Below are 19,658 nucleotides of genomic sequence, written 5' to 3'. Positions count from 1 at the left end.
TGTGGAGTTTGCACGTTCTCCCTGTGTTTGCATGGGTTTCCTCCGGGTACTCCGGTTTCCTCCCACATTCCAAAGATGTGCGGGTTAGGTGACTTGGCCATGATAAAATTGTCCCTTAGTGTCAGGGGGATTAGCGGGGTAAATACGTGTGGTGATGAGGATAGGGCCTGGGTGGGATTATTGTTGGTGCAGGCTCGATGGACCGATAGGCCTCCTTCTGCACTGTAGGGATTCTCTGATTCTGTGACTCCAGGATGGTATGTTGGCTCCCTGGACCTAGGGTCAAGGATGTCTCGGAGCGGCTGCAGGACATTCTGAAGGGAGAGGGCAAACAGCCAGTGGTCGTAGTCCACGTTGGTACAAACAACATAGGTAAAAAGAGGATAAGGTCCTAAAAGCAGAATATAGGGAGTTAGGAAGTAAGCTGAAAAGTAGGACCTCAAAGGTAGTGATCTCAGGATTACTATCTGTGCCATGTGCTAGTCAGAGTAGAAACAGCAGAATACGTAAGATGAATACGTGGCTGAAAAGATGGTGTGAGGGGGAGAGTTTCAGATTCCAAAGGCATTGGGATCGGTTCTGGGGGAGGTGGGATCTGTCCAAACTGTATGGGCTACACCTGGGCAGGATCAGGACAGATGTCCTTGGGGGGGGGGGGGGGGGGGGTACTTGCTATAGTGGTTGGGAGGGTTTAAATTAACATTCCAGGGCGGCACGGTAGCACAGTGGTTAGCACTGCTGCTTCACAGCTCCAGGGTCCCGGGTTCGATTCCCAGCTCGGGTCACTGTCTGTGTGGAGTTTGCACATTCTCCTCGTGTCTGCGTGGGTTTCCTCCGGGTGCTCCGGTTTCCTCCCACAGTCCAAAGATGTGCGGGTTAGGTTGATTGGCCAGGTTAAAAATTGCCCCTTCGAGTCCTGAGATGCGTAGGTTAGAGGGATTAGCGGGTAAAATATGTGGGGGTAGGGCCTGGGTGGGATTGTGGTCGGTGCAGACTCGATGGGCCGAATGGCCTCCTTCTGCACTGTAGGGTTTCTATGATTTCTATGACGGGGATGGGAACCTTTGCAAGGATTCAAAGCAGGGAGAACTAAGAATAAGCGGAAAAGACAGTCAGGAAGGTGATAGGCAGAGGAACCAAGGGCCAGAGTCAGATAAGGACCGAGTAAAAAACAGTAGGAAAGGGAAAAGAAATGTTAAAAGTGATCACCTTAAGGTTTTGTACCATAAATCTTGGAGCATTCGAAACAAAATGGATGAATTAGTTGCACAGATAGATATAAAGGGTATGATATAGTTGACATTACGGAAACATAGCTCCAAGGTGAGCAAGGATGGGAATTAAACATTGAGGGCTATTCAGTGTTCAGGAAGGACAGACAGAAAGGAAAGGTGGTGGAGTTGCATTGTTGATTAAAGATGATAATATGATATTGAGGAACGATATTAGCATAGTGGAATCTGTATGGGTGGAGTTAAGAAACAACAAGGGGCAAAAAACATTGATGGGGGTAATATACAGACCACCAAACTAGTAATAATATTGGGAAAAGCATTAGACAGGAAATCAGAGATGCATGTGTTAAAGGAAAATCTGTGACTGAGTGATTTTAATCTGCATATAAATTGGGCGAGTCAAATTAGTAACAGTACAATAGAGGAGGAATTTCTGGAGTGCACATGGGATGGTTTTCTGGAGCAATACATTGAGAAATCAACAAGGGAGCAGGTCATCTTAGACTGGGTGTTGTGCAATGAGGAAGGATTAGTTGGCAATTTAGTTGAGAGAGGACCCATGGGGACTAGTGACCATAATATGGTAGAATTCTTTGTCAAGGTGGATAGTGATGTGGTTGATTTTGAGACCCAGGTCCTGAATCTCAATAAAGGTAACTATGATGGTATGAGGCAGGAATTGGCCATGATGGACTGGGAAACATTATTGAAAGGAAAGACAATGGACAGGCAATGGCAGCCATTTAAAGAACAAATAGGTGAACTCCAGAAGTTGTTTGTTCCTGTTTGGCGCAAGAGTGGTAAGGGAATTGTGGCCAAACCATGGCTTACAAGGGAAATTAGAGATAGTATCAGATTGAAGGAAGAAGCAAACCAATTGGCAAGAAAAAGCAATAGGCCTGAGGATTGGGAGCAGTTTAAAATTCAGCAAAAGAGGACCAAGGGATTGATTAAGAAGGGAAAAATGGAGTGTGAAAGTAAGCTAGCAGGGAACATAAAAACTGACTGTAAAAGTTTCTATAGATATGTAAAGAGAAAAAGATTGACAAAACGAATGTAGGCCCCTTATAGTCAGAAACGGGAGAATTCATAACTGGGAATAAAGAAATGGCTGAGGAATTAAATTTGTACTTTGCTTCAGTCTTCACAAAGGAAGACATGAATAGTGTACCAGAAGTGCTGGGAGAAACATGTTTTAGTGAGGAGCTGAAGGAAATCAGCATTAGTAGAGAAATGGTTTTGGGAAATTGATGGGATTGAAGGTGGATAAATCCCCAGGTCCTGATAATCTTCATCCCAGAGTACTTAATGAAGTGGCCCTGGAAATAGTAGACCCATTGGTGGTTATTTTCCAAAATTCTTTGGACTCTGGAATAGTTCTTACACATTGGAGGGTAGCTAATGTAAGCCGCTCAAAAAGGGAGATCGGCAGAAAACAGGGAACTATAGAACAGTGAGCCTAACGTCGGTACAGGGGAAGTTGCTAGAGTCCATTATCAAGGTTTTCATAACTCAGCATTTGAAAGGCAGTGGTATAATGAGACGAAGTCGGCATAGATTTACAGAAGGGAAATCATGCTTGATGAATCTATTGGAATTCTTTGAGGATGTAACTAGTAGAGTTGACCAAGGAGAACCAGTGGATCTGGCTTATTTAGACTTTCAGAAGGCATTCGACAAGGTCGCACTTAACAGACTACTACATAAAATTAAAGCACAAGAGATTGCAGGTAATATCTTGAGACGGATAGAAAGCTGGTTGGCAGATAGGAAGCAAAGAGTTGGCATAAATGGGTCTTTTTCTGATTGGCAGTCAGTGACTAGTGGGGTTCCGTAAGGATCTGTGCTAGGGCCCCAACTGTTCACATTATATATTAATGATTTGGAAGAGGGAACTGAATGTATTATCTCCAAATTCGCAGATGATACAAAGTTGGGTGGGAGGGTGAGCTGTGAGGAGGATGCAGAGATACTCCAGCATGATTTGGACAGGCTGAGTGTGTGGGCAGGTGCTTGGCAGGTGCAGTATAATGTGGATAAATGTGAGATTATCCACTTTGGTAGCAATAATCGGAAGACAGATTATTACATGAATGGGTGGAAATTGAGAGAGGTGGATACTCAACGAGACCTTGGAGTCCTCATGCATCAGTCACTGAAAGTAAGCATGCAGGTACGGCAGACAGTAAAGGCAAATAGTATGTCAGCCTTCATAGCGAGAGGATTTGAGTATAGGGATAGAGATATTTTGCTGCAATTGTTTAGGGCGTTGGTAAGGCCACACCTGGAGTATTGTGTGCAGTTTTGGTGCCCTTATCTGAGGAAGGATGTGCTTGCTATAGCGGGAGTACAGCGAAGATTTACCAGGCTGATTCCTGGGATGGCAGGTCTGTCATATGAGGAGAGACTAAGTCAGTTAAGATTTTATTCACCCAGCGGGTGGTCTGGAATGCGCTGCCTGGGAGGGTGGTAGAGGTGAGTTGCCTCACATCCTTCAAAATGTACCTGGATGAGCATTCAAAGCTATGGGCTATGTGCAGGTTTATGAGCAGGTTCATAGAAACTTATAAAAATTCTAACAGGGTTAGACAGGTAGATTCAGAAAGAATGTTCCCAATGGTGGGGAGTCTAGAACTAGGGGTCATAGTTTGAGGATAAAGGGTAAACCTTTTAGAACTGAGGTGAGGAGAAACTTCTTCACCCAGAGAGTGGTGAATCTGTGGAATGCACTACCACCAAATGTAGTTGAGGCCAAAACATTGTCTGATTTTAAGAAGAAATTAGATATAGGTCTTGGGGCTAAAGTGATCAAGGGATATCGGGGGGGGAAGGGGGATAAGAATATTGAATTCGATAATCAAAATGAATGGTGGAGCAGGCCTACTCCTGCTTCTAGTTTCTATGTTTCTATAGTTGCATCACAGTTATAGACTATAAGTGTGCCAAGCCTGTTAAATATCAACCTATTTAAAGTAATAAAATTCCCCCACAGAAATCATCTCCCTTGTTGGAAAAGATACATGTACACCTTAAATTACGAAGACTAAACTGTATTAGTGAGCTTATCGTACAGCAAAGAAAGCAAAGCACCAAGTTTTCTATTGAAGATAACACTTCTTTGGAAATGTTTCTTGCCCATGACTAGTATTACATATGCCCACTGCAAGGGGAAGCTGTTCCAAGTAAAATAATAATTTTACTGGTGGTGAAATTACTGCATGATATTTGAACGTGACTTCATCCATTCTTATCTGTAGCTTTGATTACAGAAGGAAATGTATGTTTAGGTGCTCATTATATTTTCTTGAATTACATTTTGCATTTCTGTTCGAGGAAAGATGTGATTGCAGTATAGGAAGGATGTGATTGCACTGGATGGGGGTGCAGAGGAGATTCACTAGGATGCTGCCTGGGATGGAACATTTAAGTTATGAAGAGGTTGGATAAGCTTGGGTTGTTTTTGTTGGAGCAAAGAAGACTGAGGGGCGACCTGATCGAGGTGTACAAGATAATGAAGAACATTGACAGAGTTGATAAGGTACAGCTGTTCCCCTTAGTTGAAGGGTCAGTCATGAGAGGACATAGGATCAAGATGAGGGGCAGGAGGTTTAGGGAGGATGTGAGGAATAACTGTTTTACCCAGCGGGTGGTCTGGAATGCACTGCCTGGGAGGGTGGTAGAGGCGAGTTGCCTCACATCCTTCAAAATGTACCTGGATGAGCACTTGGCACATCATAACATTCAAAGCTATGGGCCAAGTGCTGGTAAATGGGATTAGGTGGGAGTTCAGATATTTCTCACGTGTCAGTTCAGATGCGATAGGCCGAAGGAGCTCTTCTGCACTGTCTGATTTGATGATTCAATAACTGCATTTTAAAAAATTTCCATTTACTGTAGGCAGTATAGCAGATAATTATAGAATTTACACAGTAATAGTGTAGCATTTTACATATTGCCATAGGTATATTAACTTTTCATTGACAGATATATTTTTGAATTGTTGATTTGCTGTTTCTTTTCTCCTTTGTCAGATCACTGCGTATAATAGACGAACATATGAAACTGCAAGGCATACGTTGGTTGTCAACATTATGGCTTCAGATGGTGAGGAGCTGTATCTTTTTTTTACCTGTTTGCTGTTTTACATAGTGTGGATGTGTCTTTGGAATAGAAACAAAAATGGTGCAAGTACTCGGTAAACATCAGCGTTTTTAAAAAGAGACAAGTTAAAGTTTTGGGTGTAGAAATTTCATACAGTTTTCTCCATGTGCGTTCACAGCAACTGTAAGAACCAGCTTTGAGTATATCTGTTCTGAAAGTTGTTTCCGGCCAAATTTCATTGTGGAGTCATTACAGATAAATCTTTCAAAATGGCCGACTGCTCACAAGGCCATTTTCAAAACATCCTTATTGAAGGAAATCGGCTTAAAAAATGAACTTGCATCTTTGTCTGAGAAAGTGAAAAATTAGTTGCATCAGGAACTCAAGAAATTGAGAGGAACAGAGAGAAACAAAGGGCAAATATAGACCAATAACAAGTATTTTGTGGCATATTTACTCAGTGTGTAACGTGTAACAAAAATCAAATATTTCTCTCTTTGAAGTTTATGAATAATAAAATGCAAACAAAACAGAGTTGGGACCAATGATCTTGGGGAGCGTTCGATGGTGCCTCTTGGGAGAGATTAATCTAGCTTAGTTTGGGGATGGAAATCAGGATCAGCAAAAATCTGGTTCATATTTCATATGTTTTAGAATAAAACTTTTAGTTTTAGAAATTAAAGCTTTAACTGTAGAAAATGGGGACATTTGTTTAAGAAACTGATAAACAATCCTGAAGTAAATGCAAGATTAGAGTTTATTGCATTTTAAATTGGGGCCATGTTGACTTAAGAGGTTAGCAGGCAGAAGGTGGGCTTGCTTAGCTAAAGAACTGGTGACATGGGATGGAACTTTTCCATTTATCTACAGAGTGTCGCAGCAGGAGGGAAAATTGATGTTGAAGCCACTGGTTCCACAGATGGATTTCTCTGCAATGTAATGCTTGCAACCGGGGGAAAAAAATGGAAGGGGCATGACCCATGACCTCATGCTGGAAGTCAGAGCCCACCCCACGAACAACTTTGTTTTTTAAAGATAGGTGTGCATTTTTTAAAGGCTGCCCTGATACAAAATGTAAAACTAGAACAACCCCTCCCCCACCCACAGAGTGCCGGGGCAGTACTCGGGTAGTGCCAGTGTACTGTCCAGGCATGACTCTCTTCCCCTCTGCGCAATGTACTCACCTGAGCTCCTCCACCAGGCCTGCCCACCAGGTACACGCTGTGGGAGGCCACTTGTAATTGGGCACGCAATGTGAATGGATAATGTAATGAGGTTAATTGGGGGGGGGGGGACGGGGGGGGGGGGGGGGGGGGGGGGGACACGGGGGGGGGACACGGGGGGGGACACGGGGGGGACACGGGGGGGGGGGGGGGGGGGACACGGGGGGGGGGGGGGGGGGGACACGGGGGGGGGGGGGGGGGGACGGACGGACGATTGCGACAGGACATCTCGCTGACATTTAACATGATTTGGGCCTCTTGTGAGATTTTGCGCTTTATTTGCCATTCATCCCCAATATGAAAGGAAGCGCAAAATCCTGGCCGTGATGTTTGCAATGATTCCAGTGAAGGATAAATTTGTGGTTGTCCAGAATTAATGAAAGCTTTGGAATTAAAAGGTAGCTAATTTTGCATGATGCAGCCTACCATTAGGAACTGGTATTCAGTATAAGATAGAATTGGAAAGGGGAAAAAGGACTGGATGATTCACTTAGCTAGAAGCTAAAGGAAACAATCTACAGTAATCCTCAATAATAAGGCTGTTAACCTTGCATTTGGAATTCTGGAAGGAATTGGCTTGGTTGCAGTTTGAAACCATAGCAGTGGGCTGTTGGAAACCAGGGATGTTTTCTGATGTTTAAAGCCACTGCACAGTTGGGGAATCCAGAGTCATGAGGTCAATAAAGAAATCGAAGGTCACTTAGCCAAAAGCTAAGGAAGGACCCCCATAAAATCTTGTACCTTGACAAATAGCTAAATATTACAGGAGAAATCAGTGAAGTTCGGACCTTTTGTTTGGTTCCAGGGATAAAGTGAATGAACCTTCAAAATGTCATAAGATAAGGGAACTTTATAAAGGTGACTACAACTGCAACACCATGTGCCAAATATTTTTATGGTTCATAGTATTGTAATCTATGCACCCACTATTTTCAACCTTTGCATTCTCGTTGTACAAAGATTACCCTTTGCCCTACCAAGCGGAGTTCTTTGTGAAGAACATGAATGTGGAAGAGATGTTGGCAAGTGAGGTTATTGGTGATTTCCTGGGAGCAGTGAAGAATGTTTGGCAGCCTGATCGTCTCAATGCCATCAACATCACCTCAGCACTTGACCGGGGTGGGAGAGTGCCTCTTCCCATCAATAATATGAAAGAAGGGTGAGTTTAATTTTTCAGAAACAAAAAGCAATTATTTTAGATTTGCACCAGATTCTTTCTGTTTAAGTTGTTTCTTTCACCTGTCCAGATCTCTGCACCTAAAGGCTGCAGGTAGCTTTCCTCCTAAAGAGCTCAATTACTGCCAGGTTTGACAGGAACAAAAATGGCATGAGTGGATTTGTGTTTGCATCCTTTTCTCGAGGTCCTGGTTGAACAGTACACTTGGCTATTCTTTTCCAGGCATGGGATGAGGAAACTCTTTGGGTGTTTTCTGCCCCAGTCACATCTCCTCAGATGCAGAGTTCAGTTTTGGGATGGGTGAAGGCTCCACCCCAAGCAAAGTCTCTGAGAATATGTCTGGTGTCTGCGGTGTCACGTGTCCAGCTTAATTCTCGTCTCTTCCACCACATGCCTGCCAAACCCCAAGGGCTGTGGATTTGTGGTATTTTTATCAGGAAATTATGGAAAAATCACTTGGAATGAAGTGATACCTACAACGCAAATCAAACGCAATGTGATCAGGATCAGTTTAGATTGTGTAAGAGAAATGGAGGTGATGTTTCCATTTACTCCCTTCCCTTAGACTCCTATTTATTGACTACAGCTCAGCCTTCAACAAAAGTAAAGCTAAAGTTTATTAATTAGAGACAAGTAAGGTTTACATTAACACTGCAATGAAGTTACTGTGAAATTCCCCTAGTCGCCACACTCCGGCACCTGTTCGCGTCAAAGCACCTAACCAGCACGTCTTTCAGACTGTAGGAGGAAACCAGAGCACCCGGAGGAAACCCACGCAAACATGGGGAGAACATACAAACTTCACACAGACAGTGACCCAAGCCGGGAATTGAACCCAGACCCCTGGCGCTGTGAGGTAGCAGTGCTAACCACTATGTCAGCGTGCTGCCCATATTCCATACACCATTATTCCTACGAAACTCATCTCCAAGCTCAGTGGCCTGGGCCTTGTCTCATCCCTCTGCAACTGGATCCTGAACTTCCTAACCCACAGACCACAATCAGTAAGGATAGGTAACAACATCACCTCCACGATCATCCTCAACACTGGTGCCCCTCAAGACTGTGTTCTCAGCCCCCTACTGTACTCCTTATACACCTATGACTGTATGGCCAAATTCCCCTCCAATTCGATTTTCAGGTTTGCTGACGACATCACCGTAGTAGGGTAGATCTTGAACAATGATGAAACAGAGTACAGGAATGAGATAGAGAATCTGGTGAACTGGTGCAGCTACAATAATCTCTCCCTCAATGTCAACAAAACGAAGGAGATTGTCATCGACTTCAGGAAGCATAGAGGAGAACATGCCCTTGTCTACATCAACGGGGACGAAGTAGAAAGGGTCGAGAGCTTCAACATCCTGTCCTGGTCTTCCCTCCCTTCTTCTTCTTCTTCTTCTTCTTCTTCTCTCTCTCTCTCTCTCTCTCTCTCTCTCTCTCTTCCCCACCCCGACACTATAGTTATGAAAGTCCACCAACACCTCTACTTTTACAGAAGACTAAAGACATTTGGCATGTCAGCTACGACTCTCACCAACTTATACAGATGCACCATAGAAAGCATTCTTTCTGGTTGTATCACCGCTTGGTATGGCTCCTGGCCCAAGACCGCAAGAAATTATAAAAGGTCATGAATGTAGCCCAATCCATCACGCAAACCAGCCTCCCATCCATTGACTCTGTCTACACTTTCCGCTGCCTCGGCAAAGCAGCCAGCATAATTAAGGACCCCACGCACACTGGACATTCTCTCTCCCACCTTCTTCCGTCGGGGAAAAAGATACAAAAGTCTGAGTTCACGTACCAACCGATTCAAGAACAGCTTCTTCCCTGCTGCTGTCAGACATTTGAATGGACTTACCTTGCATTAAGTTGATCTTTCTCTGCACCCTAGCTATGACTGTAACACTACATTCTGCACTCTCTTGTTTCCTTCTCTACGAACAGTATGTTCTGTCTGTATAGTGTGCAAGAAACAATACTTTTCACTGTATGCCAATAGATGTGACAATAATAAATCAAATCAAACCATCCCCACCTCAACCAAGATTTTCTCCTGTCATGAGACAATGGATTAAATCGCACTTGAAAATTGATGGGGGAATCATGATGCACAGTCAATCCTCACCCATTGCTTGTGATACAGGTAGCATGTGGTTTCATGCTGATTGTTCATTTCACTTATTTCATCATCCAGCCAATGTTAGTGCCTTTAATTGGATGGATGCAGTAGTAGGGGCTAAATATCAGGATTAGCTCCTCGGATTTGATGTTATTACGTGCTACTGAAAGCTAGCCTGCTAGTTACTTAAAGGGAGGGTTTGTGGTTGAACAGGAGTGGTGTTGGCAGTTGTGTAGGAAGTGACTCTGATCTGTGAAACATTGAAGAATGGCACAGGATGGGAGAACACAGGCACCAAAGGATTTTAGACTCTGCTCTGGAGGTGTTGATGGAGGAGGTGGAAAGACAGAGCGATGTCCAGTATCCGCAGAGAACCGGAAGACCCTCCAGGCTCCTGCTCAGAAGGCAGTGGGCACCGGTAACCTTGGAGATCAGAGCCAGAAGTTGAACCAGAGTCAAAAGTTGAGCCCAAGGATCCGGATGCAGTGCTGCAAGAAGGTTAGTGACATCTCAGAAGTGGTCATGAATGCATCTTCCAATACTATATCCGACCAGCTGCAGCACTGCTTAATTCACCGCAACCCAATCATTCATCTGGGAGCAATCACGTTCATGAGGACTCATATTTGACATTTGTACTCATTCCACTGTATCCTCACACACTTGGCATTGCTGCACACCTCACACCCACCTTGCAAAGGCTGTTCCATCATAATACCACATCACCAAACAGACTTCACTACATTGACAAATACAATTCCCTCTCTGTTGCAGAAAAGGTGGCGCAAGATCGGTGAGAGCAAGAGCTAACTGGCGAGACAGGCATGCCTGCATGCCCAAAACCCTTTTGGAGGAGACCCTGATGGCCATTACTAGGAAGGGCCATTGCTGCAGTGTTGGCCAGCGAAGCTGAAACCATCAAAGATAACAGTACACCTAAATCATCTTCTCACAACCCTATATCCCTCTCATTCTCTTCTGATTCGGTGTAAGTGTGCACCTCTTTCTTCCCCACCCCTCACCCATTGTTCCTACATCACGACCTTATCCTTGTTTCCTCTCGACTTTCAGATAACGAAATGTCAGGCAGTGAAGAAACAGCACGAAGATCGTGACAATGAAGATACTCAATTTCAATCAATTTAACTTTTGCAGCCACCAGCTAAGATACACCGCGTATGATTTAGATGAGAGCTTAGAGACGGGGTCTGCACTGAGCACAAGTGGGCTACTGCCAGGATAGGTTGGGGGAAAGGATAACGCAGGCACCAAACTCACCAGAGAATGAGGTTGCGCACTAATTTTGATGAAGACTTTGGTGGGGCAGCTTTCAGAAGAACACTGATTGATGTGCACAGTGAGATAATGCTTAGGTGCATTGGCACACCTGCCAGAAAGCAGGTGGTCATTGTCAAGGTGCATGGAAAAGTCTGGCACAGGCATTTGTGAAATGCTTGGAGTCTGTCCTTTCTGGTATGGAAGGAGTGGTCAACACTATTTGCACATTTGTGATCTCAATCACGATGCAGTGGCTGATGGGCAATGTCACATCTTTCATTGCTGAACAAGCAGCAGCCATCCACGATGTGAGTGCTGCAGAGGAATCTCAGACTGCTGCCACTGTGGCTGTGGATTACTGTGCGCAAAACGCCTTCCTGGATGTGACGACAACCCAGCAATCTGTCCTCCATTAGACTCGTTGGGATGCCATCCCAGGGGAGTGGCAATGGCTCCATATTATGGGGATTAGAATCCTAACTCCTTTTTGATGCAATCCCAGATCAGTTGTACCTCTCAGATGATTCCTCTCAACTTTAGATTGTGAAAGACAAATTTTAAAGATGCTAAATGAATCGAAAGGCTGATCTGTCTGTTCACAAAGGAAAGGGACACCCCTGGGTGTGGATCTCGCTTATTGCTGCAAAGAGAAGCAAGTCTTTTCATGTGGACACCTGTGTTCAGGCAGTATGATCTGGATTTAAACTTTAAAAATAAATGACTCTTTGGAGTTTTTAAAAAACTTTCATAACTTTTTTTAAAAACCTTATAGCCCCTCATTATGGCCGGGTTTCTTTTACACTGATTCCTGCACAATGTATTGTCCTGCCTCAGGAAGAAAGTATGTGTCCTTCAACCCCTTCCACTCAGCCACTTACCCTTGTTGTTTTGGCTGGTCAGCCAGTCAGTCTGTGTCGGTCACCCATGCTGCAGTGGTATAGTCAAGTGATTAGTTGAATTTTTATGCAGTATGGCATGATTTTATTTATAAATTTGCTTTGATCATTTATTTTGATTTGACTTTTATTTTTGCATTGAGATTAAGTGGACTCTGGTGGTTGGTGACAGAGGGAAAGTAAGTGTGGAACAATTGGTGAATGAGAAATTGGCTTTTGGTTACTGGCATCACATTTGGATGAGTTCTTCATTGACAGGGCTATCTAGATTGTCACACCTCTCCCTCTTCCTTGTTTTTGTGATGTTGCACCTCTTGCACTTGTCCTCACAGGATAGACGCTAACAAACGGAGTTGACATGTGGTCCCCGCAAAGCTGTGTGTCTGCACCATGGGAAACCGGAAATCCACATGCTTGCACTACCTGTTTCTCTCAGATAAGCAACAATGAAATGTAGTTAACTCTGCTCTTGACTAGAGAACCTCATAGAATCTTACACAACAGTGAGAGACAAACTGTGAGCTGTTTTTAAAGAGCGCCTCGATCGCCAACTTAAATGAAAACCCCCCTTCCCTATCGAGGCAGCCCCCCACAATGATGCCAACATTGAATCATCTCACCATCCCTTTGCAGGCATCGGGGCTCTCCCATCTTCCTTCCACCCCCTCGGGGCTCTCCAGTGGGTCTTGTGAGAGTGCCCACTGCTGGCACTGCCACCCTGGCACAGCCCGGCCATGTCCCTCACCACCGGGGGTCTATTGTTAACTCCATGCCACGACTGGTTTTTGATTTTGGAAGCTAGTAGTGATTTGCGCCAGCGTGACGTCACACCGACTGAGGGATAAGGTGTTGGTGGATGTTACACCATCAAGGCCGATAAGTAGGTGTAAGTTATTGAAATCAGGTTCATGCCCTTTCTCGCTGTAAATCTAATCATGGAGTGGGGGGGGGAATCTCAAACTGAGATCTCGCCTGCACAAATCCTGTTTTTGGCTGCTTGTGAGATTTAGAGGCCATTACGGGATTTGCACCTGCAATTAACAGGGCTGTTAAATCACGGCCAATGTTTGCAAGTCATCCTTTCCAGCTCTGATGTTGCAGTTAGAGCTGCTGGATGCAGATTTCAGTGAGGACGTCCTTCAATGAAGCTCCGGGATCTTGCATGGTTTCTCGCTGAGCTTCAGTTTGGAAAATTACCACTGAACTCTGTGGCAGATATGGCTTCCTGCTTTCAGACCCTCTTCCCCCCGCACCCCTCTTTCACTTCCTCGCTCTTTCAGCAGCAGGTCCTGACCTATAGTCCTCTATTCGTTCTCTGTCCTGTTGTATTCCATACTTCCGCTAACTATTCAATATTTTTCCACTAAAGCCCGCATCAGCAAGGCATCACATCACAATTCGCTACAAATCAGTGCATTTACTGTACCATTTTAGAGGCCTGTAGGCCCTTGTAGCTCCCTAGAAAAGGACACAAACAATCCCAATTTCTTGTCCAAAATATGTCAGACGAGTGGGGAGGGCATATGTTGTTATGCATAAGGCATCACATCTCTGGCTGAACTAGTAAATCTTTTCCTGTTTGTTATTTTCATAAAATCCAAATGTTATCTGAAATTGAAATGAAATCGGAAATCCAAGGTGTAAATGCACTTGGTGATACCTATCCCTGCATGATGGTTCAGCACGTGGATTTTCAGGTTGTTGGAAAACATTACATTCTGTTGGAATTCTTCCTCTGCAGAGTTTATGTTATGGTGGGTACGGATGTGACTTTCTCATCATGCCTCAGAGAGGTGGAAACTCCACAGAATCAGTTGAAGTGCAGTCAGGAGATGGAACCAAGCATAAGCTGTGACAAGAAATTCAGGGCCCAGTTTGATATTGACTGGTGTAAACTGTCTTTGGTAAGTCAGACACTATCCACTTGTGGTTTATAAGCCTTTCTGCATTTCTCTTTTGGAATGGATCACATATATTTTGATGTTCTAGCCATTCACGCTATATGTTTGGATTATTACATAATATTTCCAGCACAGTGGTTTGATTCCCGGCTTGGGTCACTCTGTGCGGAGTTTGTCCCCATGTCTGCGTGGGTTTCCTCCAGGTGCTCCGGTTTCTTCCCACAGTCCGAAAGATGTGCTGGTTAGGTGCATTGGCCATGCTAAATTCTCCCTCAGTGTACCCGAACAGGCGCCGGAGTGTGGCAACTCGGGGATTTTCACAGTAACTTCATTGCAGCATTAATGTAAGCCGACTTGTGACACTAATAAATAAACTTTTGGGGTGGCACAGTGGCCAGCACTGCTGCCTCACAGTGCCAGGGACCCGGGTTCAATTCCGGCCTCGGGTCACTATCTGTGTGGAGTCTGCACGTTCTCCCCGTGTCTGCGGAAGTTTCCTTGGGGTGCTCCGGTTTCCTCCCACAGTCCAAAGACGTGCAGGTTAGGTTGATTGGCCATGCTAAATTGACCTTAGTGTCAGGGGTTTAGCAGGGTAAATATATGGGGTTAGATAATAGGACCTGGGTGGGGGATTGTGGGTGGTGCAGACTTGATGGGCTGAATAGCCTCCTTCTGCACTGTAGGGATTCTATGATTCATATAAACAAGCCGTTCGGATCAACCGATCCGTGCCAATGCTTATGTTCCACACGAGCCTCTGCCACCCTTCTTCATCTAACCCCATCAACATATCCTTTCTTCCTTATTCTTTCATGTGTTTCTCTAGCTTCCCCTTAAATGTATCTATGCTATCCACTGCAACTGCTCCTTGCGTTAGAGAGTTCAGTAAAGACATTTCTCCTGAATTCCCTATTCATTATAAATTCGATACCTTATATTTAGGGGCCCTATAGTTTTGGTCTGTATTATGAGTGTAAATGTTTTCTCCGTGTCTACCCTATAAAACCCTTTCATAATCTTGAAGACATAGAAACATAGAAAATTGGAGCAGGAGTAAGCCATTTAGCCCTTAGAACCTGCTCCACCATTCAGTATGATCATGGCTGATCCCCTCAACACCATACTCCTGCATTCTCCCCATACCCCTTGACACCTTTAGAGTCTAAAAATATATCTGTTTCCACCTTAAGTATATTCAGTGACTTGGCCTCCACAGCCTTCTGCGATAGAGAATCCCACGGGTTCACCACCCTCTAAGTGAAGAAGCTTCTCCAAATTTCAGTTCTATATGGTCTGTATCCTGAGACACCCCCTGCCAGAGGAAACAACATCCCTGCATCTGTCCAGCCCTCTCAGAATCTTGTGTTTCAGTTAGATTCCCTCTCATTCTTCTAACTTCCAGTGAATACAGGCTCAGTTGACCCAATCTCTCCTCATGTGACAATACTGTCATCCCACAAATCAGTCTGGTGAACATTTGCTGCACTCCCTCTAAGACAAGTATATCCTTTCTCAGATAACGGACCAAAACTGCACACTACTCCAGGTGTGGTCGCACCAAGTCCTGTACAGCTGCAGTAAGACACTTGTGCACCTGTACTCAAGTCCTCTTATAATTAATTCCAACATACCATTTGCCTTCCTGACTGCTTACTGTACTCACATGCTTGCATTCAGTGACTGGTGTACGTGGACACCCAAGTCCCTTTGTAGGTCAACATTCCCATTTAAATAATAGTCTGCTATTCTGTTTCTTCATCCAAAGTGGATAACTTCAGATTTATTCATGTTATACTGTATCTGCCACATATTTGCTCACTGACTCAATTTGACTAAGTCATTTTGAAGCCTCTTAACATCCTCCTTACCACTACATTCCCACCAAGTTTGGTGTTGTCTTGGAAGATTGGAAATATTACCTTTTCTTCCCCCCCTCATCCAAATCAATGACGTATATTTTGAGTAGCTCGGCCAAGCACTGATCCCTGTGGGACCCTACTAGTCAGTGCCTGCTACATCGAAAAATACCTATTTATCTGTCAGAAACCCCAAGTCATTTTTATCCAATCTTTCCTGAGGTATTACTACTTGTTTCTTATCTAATCCAAAATAAATCTTTTTGCACTTTTCCAGTGCCTTTATATTTGTTTTCTCCAATGGAGAGCAGAACTGTTTACAGTTCACCAGATGTGTTCAAACCAAGGTTCTGTCCAAGTTTAATAAACATTTTCTTATTTTCCATTCTATTCCTCTTGAAAGAAACCCCGGAACTCTGTTTGCTTATTTTTATGGCCTTATTACCTGTGTCACTACTTATAATAATTTGTGTATCTGTTATCCCAGATCGCTCTGTTTATCGATCTTGTTTTTTAATACCTATCTTACAAGGAGTATACAGCCTCCATTTTCTTCCTACTAAAATGCAATGCCACACAGTTACTAGATGACATTTGTGCGCCCATTTGGCAAAACTATTGTTATATTCCTGTGTTTTGTCACAGCTCTTCTGTCTATTAACAATATGATCGAGTTTGATGTCATTGGAATATTTTGCAAATGTACTTCCAATTCCCAAGTCTAAATTGTATATATAGGTGATGAACAAAAGTGGGTCCAGCACTATTCCTTGTCAAACACTATTTCCTATAATTTGTCAGCTGTTTCCCACCTATTGCGTAATGTTTGTCAGGGATCATAATTTCAACAGTACGTGTTTGAGATTTGCTCACTCCAATCCATAAGAACAGTCCGCTTTAACAAAAATATCAAACTTGGATGAGAAGACAATTTCCAAGAGGAAATGCAGTTATTAATGAGCATGTTGAGGTAGATTTAGATTGTCAATATTTGTTTCCATTAACTAATTGTCCAAAGTTTGATTGTAGATCAATTGCACCTTTGCCTCCAATTGGCAAGAGGACATGCTAAAGCAAATGCCTCCTGAACTATTTTCCAATATGACCCCATTTTAACACTTGGAAGTTAACATGACCGCAGACGCTAGCAAAACCAAAACAGCAATTAATCATTATTGTAACTTTCAAAACGTTGGCTCTATTCTCTCTCCACAGATGCTGTCAGACCTGCTGAGATTTTCCAGCATTTTCTGTTTTTGTTTCAGAGTCCAGCATCTGCAATATTTTACTTTTATAAAACAAAATTAAGTTATTAGTCTTTCACTGAATGAAAATAGATCCTTTAGCCTCACTTCGTCTACATAGTCAAGTGTATGGTTTAAGCTGTCAAGTGAAAGACTGGAAAAACAAACTTTTATGGTTGTTTTCCTTGTACAATTTCAATATTGTTCAAAAATTAACTAGATTCGGGAAAAGATTAAACCTCTAATCCATAGAATCATCAAATTCCTGAGGTACCGAAAGAATCCACTTAGCCCATTGGGCTAGTTGTTCAAATGGGTGTGTTGTCTTAACTCGTTAATACTGCTTTTGCCTCTGAGGCAGGAGGCCATGGATTCTGGTCTCACTGCAGACAGCAGAACACATAATCGTAGAATCCATTCAGCCTATTGAGCCTACACTGACAACAATCCCACCCAGGCACTATCCCTGTAACCCCATATATTTACCCTGCTAGTCCCCCTGACAACAGTGACACGACCAGTCAACCTAACCCACATGTCTTTGGAGTGTGGGAGGAAACCGGAGCACCCGGAGGAAACACAATCAGACACGGGGAGAATGTGAAAACTCCACTCAGACGGTGACCCGAGGGCGGAACTGAACCTGGGTCCTTGGCGCTGTGAGGCAGCAGTGCTAACCACTGTGCCATAATCTAGACCAAGAATGAATCACTTTGCTCATTACAGGCCCCCACTAACAGCAATGAGATGAATGACCAGATAATGTTTTAGTGATTTTGAATGAGACAGAAAGATTGACCACGTCACTGGGAGAGCTCTCCTGCTGTTCTTCAGTTTGTCTCCTGGAATTATTTATGTTCATCGAAGAAGGCAGACAAAGCCTTGGTTTAATGCCTCAGCCTAAAGATGGTGCGTCTGACACTCCCTCTGTTGCTGCATTGGAATGTCAGTTATGCTGGAGAGATGGGATTTGAACCCACAATCTTACTACTCATGGATGAGATGCTACCATGGAAACAAAACTGATACTCTAAGTGCTAGTGGGGTAACATATTCATCTAAATACATGGTGTCCTCAGTCTGGATTGAGAATGCTATTAATTTTCCCCCTTTGCATAAGGACACTGACGCTCATTATAAGAACTGCATTGCCATTCCATTGAAATCTGTTAAACTGAAACCATACCTTTCACTGTGGCTAAATGCAGTGTTTGGGATGGTTCTGAGCTATAAAGACCAGAATTAAACCTTGATCTATGCAATTAGCAACGTTGTGAGGCTGTCATTGATGACATATGTAGACATATATAAGCGGATATTTTTGCTACTAGTAAGAAACTGGATCTGGCAATGGAGCAGAGGAACATTTGGAAAATAACCCAAGGTTTTTGGGGAGCTTTTAAATGGAAATAGGTGTTTTTTCAATTACCTGTAATAAATTTTTTTTGCAGCTGCCAGAACTGAGAGCCAAGGCTGATCTTTCCCCCCCAAAAAATAAAACAATTTTGATGGTTGTACAGGGGATGGATTAATTCTGTATTTTATACATTGTAAAATGAACAGTGGCGCTAATACATTCAGGTATTTATATGAAGAAGGTAGTCATAGTCCTGAACCCATTGTACTGACCAAAATGAGGGATGTTAAAGCTGTGGAAGGAACAATTTGTCACTCCCAGTTGTATGAGTACTGAGATGCGGTACATCGAACATGTTTAAAACAAAGATATGTAACCATTTTTCTTCTTACAATTTGGCACAGGTCGACAAATCGAAAATGCCTTCCATCAACAGTGATGTGATTCGGGGAGATGGTGTTCTGCCGGACGATGGAGAGTACAAACCACCCTCTACTAATCTGAAAAGCAAGGACTATTACACAGACTTTGTGATTACGCTGGCGATACCAATAGCCGTTGCCTTGGTGCTGTTTGTTATCCTTGGTTACGTCATGTTTTGCCGTCGTGAGGGAGTGTAAGTGAATCACACTGCTGCCAAATGTTTATATACACAGGGACTCAAAACATCAGCACATCTTTTTAAAGAAAAAGAATACCTAGACACTTCTATTTTGTGATCGTATCTTAAAATAATACTGGGGAAAGGTTTCTGTTTATTCTGTTGCAGTTCCTACTGACAGTAATATTTCAGGTTAGTAAAGCAGGTAGAGAGCACAGACTCTGTCCATACCATTGCATGAATTCATATTTCAGCTCCATCCATGTGAATTTATTTTCCCTCAAGCCTTTTCATCAGTCTCTTTCATTCTGTGTGTTCATTCCGTTTGGTTGTCATGTGTTTGTGTGTGCAGTCACTCTGGCCCTATACTTGTAGGCAGATACTGACAAGTGCATTCAATAATCATCTTCTCAACATCTGCCAAAAGTGGGTCCACCATAAGCAAATATCTTTTGATGTTTCAAGTATCAATGCCTATTATTTAATTCATTAATTTTGTTTTGTTCCTAGGCAAAAGAGAGACATGCAAACACCAGAGTAAGTGTCTTCTTTCCTGTTATGTTTTAAATTGAACATTTTCTGTTAATTTTATTTTTTGTTTTATCAGATCATAATCTGCCACTGTAGGCTTCAGAGTCTGTTCCATGCTTATGTGTCCATTTAA

At 43.3% G+C, this 19,658-nt stretch overlaps 1 protein-coding gene across 2 annotated transcripts in view; it reads left to right on the top strand.

Annotated features, from left to right (window-relative positions):
• sgce (sarcoglycan, epsilon) overlaps positions 1-19,658 on the top strand; it is a 55,365-nt gene that overhangs the window by 23,039 nt on the left and 12,668 nt on the right. For both annotated transcript variants that reach the window (XM_078237675.1, XM_078237684.1), the window contains 5 exons: positions 5,267-5,339; positions 7,520-7,718; positions 13,777-13,939; positions 18,798-19,009; positions 19,505-19,531. In XM_078237675.1, the coding sequence (XP_078093801.1) occupies positions 5,267-5,339; positions 7,520-7,718; positions 13,777-13,939; positions 18,798-19,009; positions 19,505-19,531 (674 nt within the window). The remainder of the gene's footprint in view (positions 1-5,266; positions 5,340-7,519; positions 7,719-13,776; positions 13,940-18,797; positions 19,010-19,504; positions 19,532-19,658) is intronic.

This window comes from Mustelus asterias, chromosome 2 (genome assembly GCF_964213995.1).
Source record: "Mustelus asterias chromosome 2, sMusAst1.hap1.1, whole genome shotgun sequence".
In the NCBI taxonomy this organism is placed as follows: domain Eukaryota; kingdom Metazoa; phylum Chordata; class Chondrichthyes; order Carcharhiniformes; family Triakidae; genus Mustelus; species Mustelus asterias.
The sequence above is the reverse complement of the archived record's forward strand: the minus strand, read 5'-3'. Positions and strand labels throughout refer to the sequence as shown.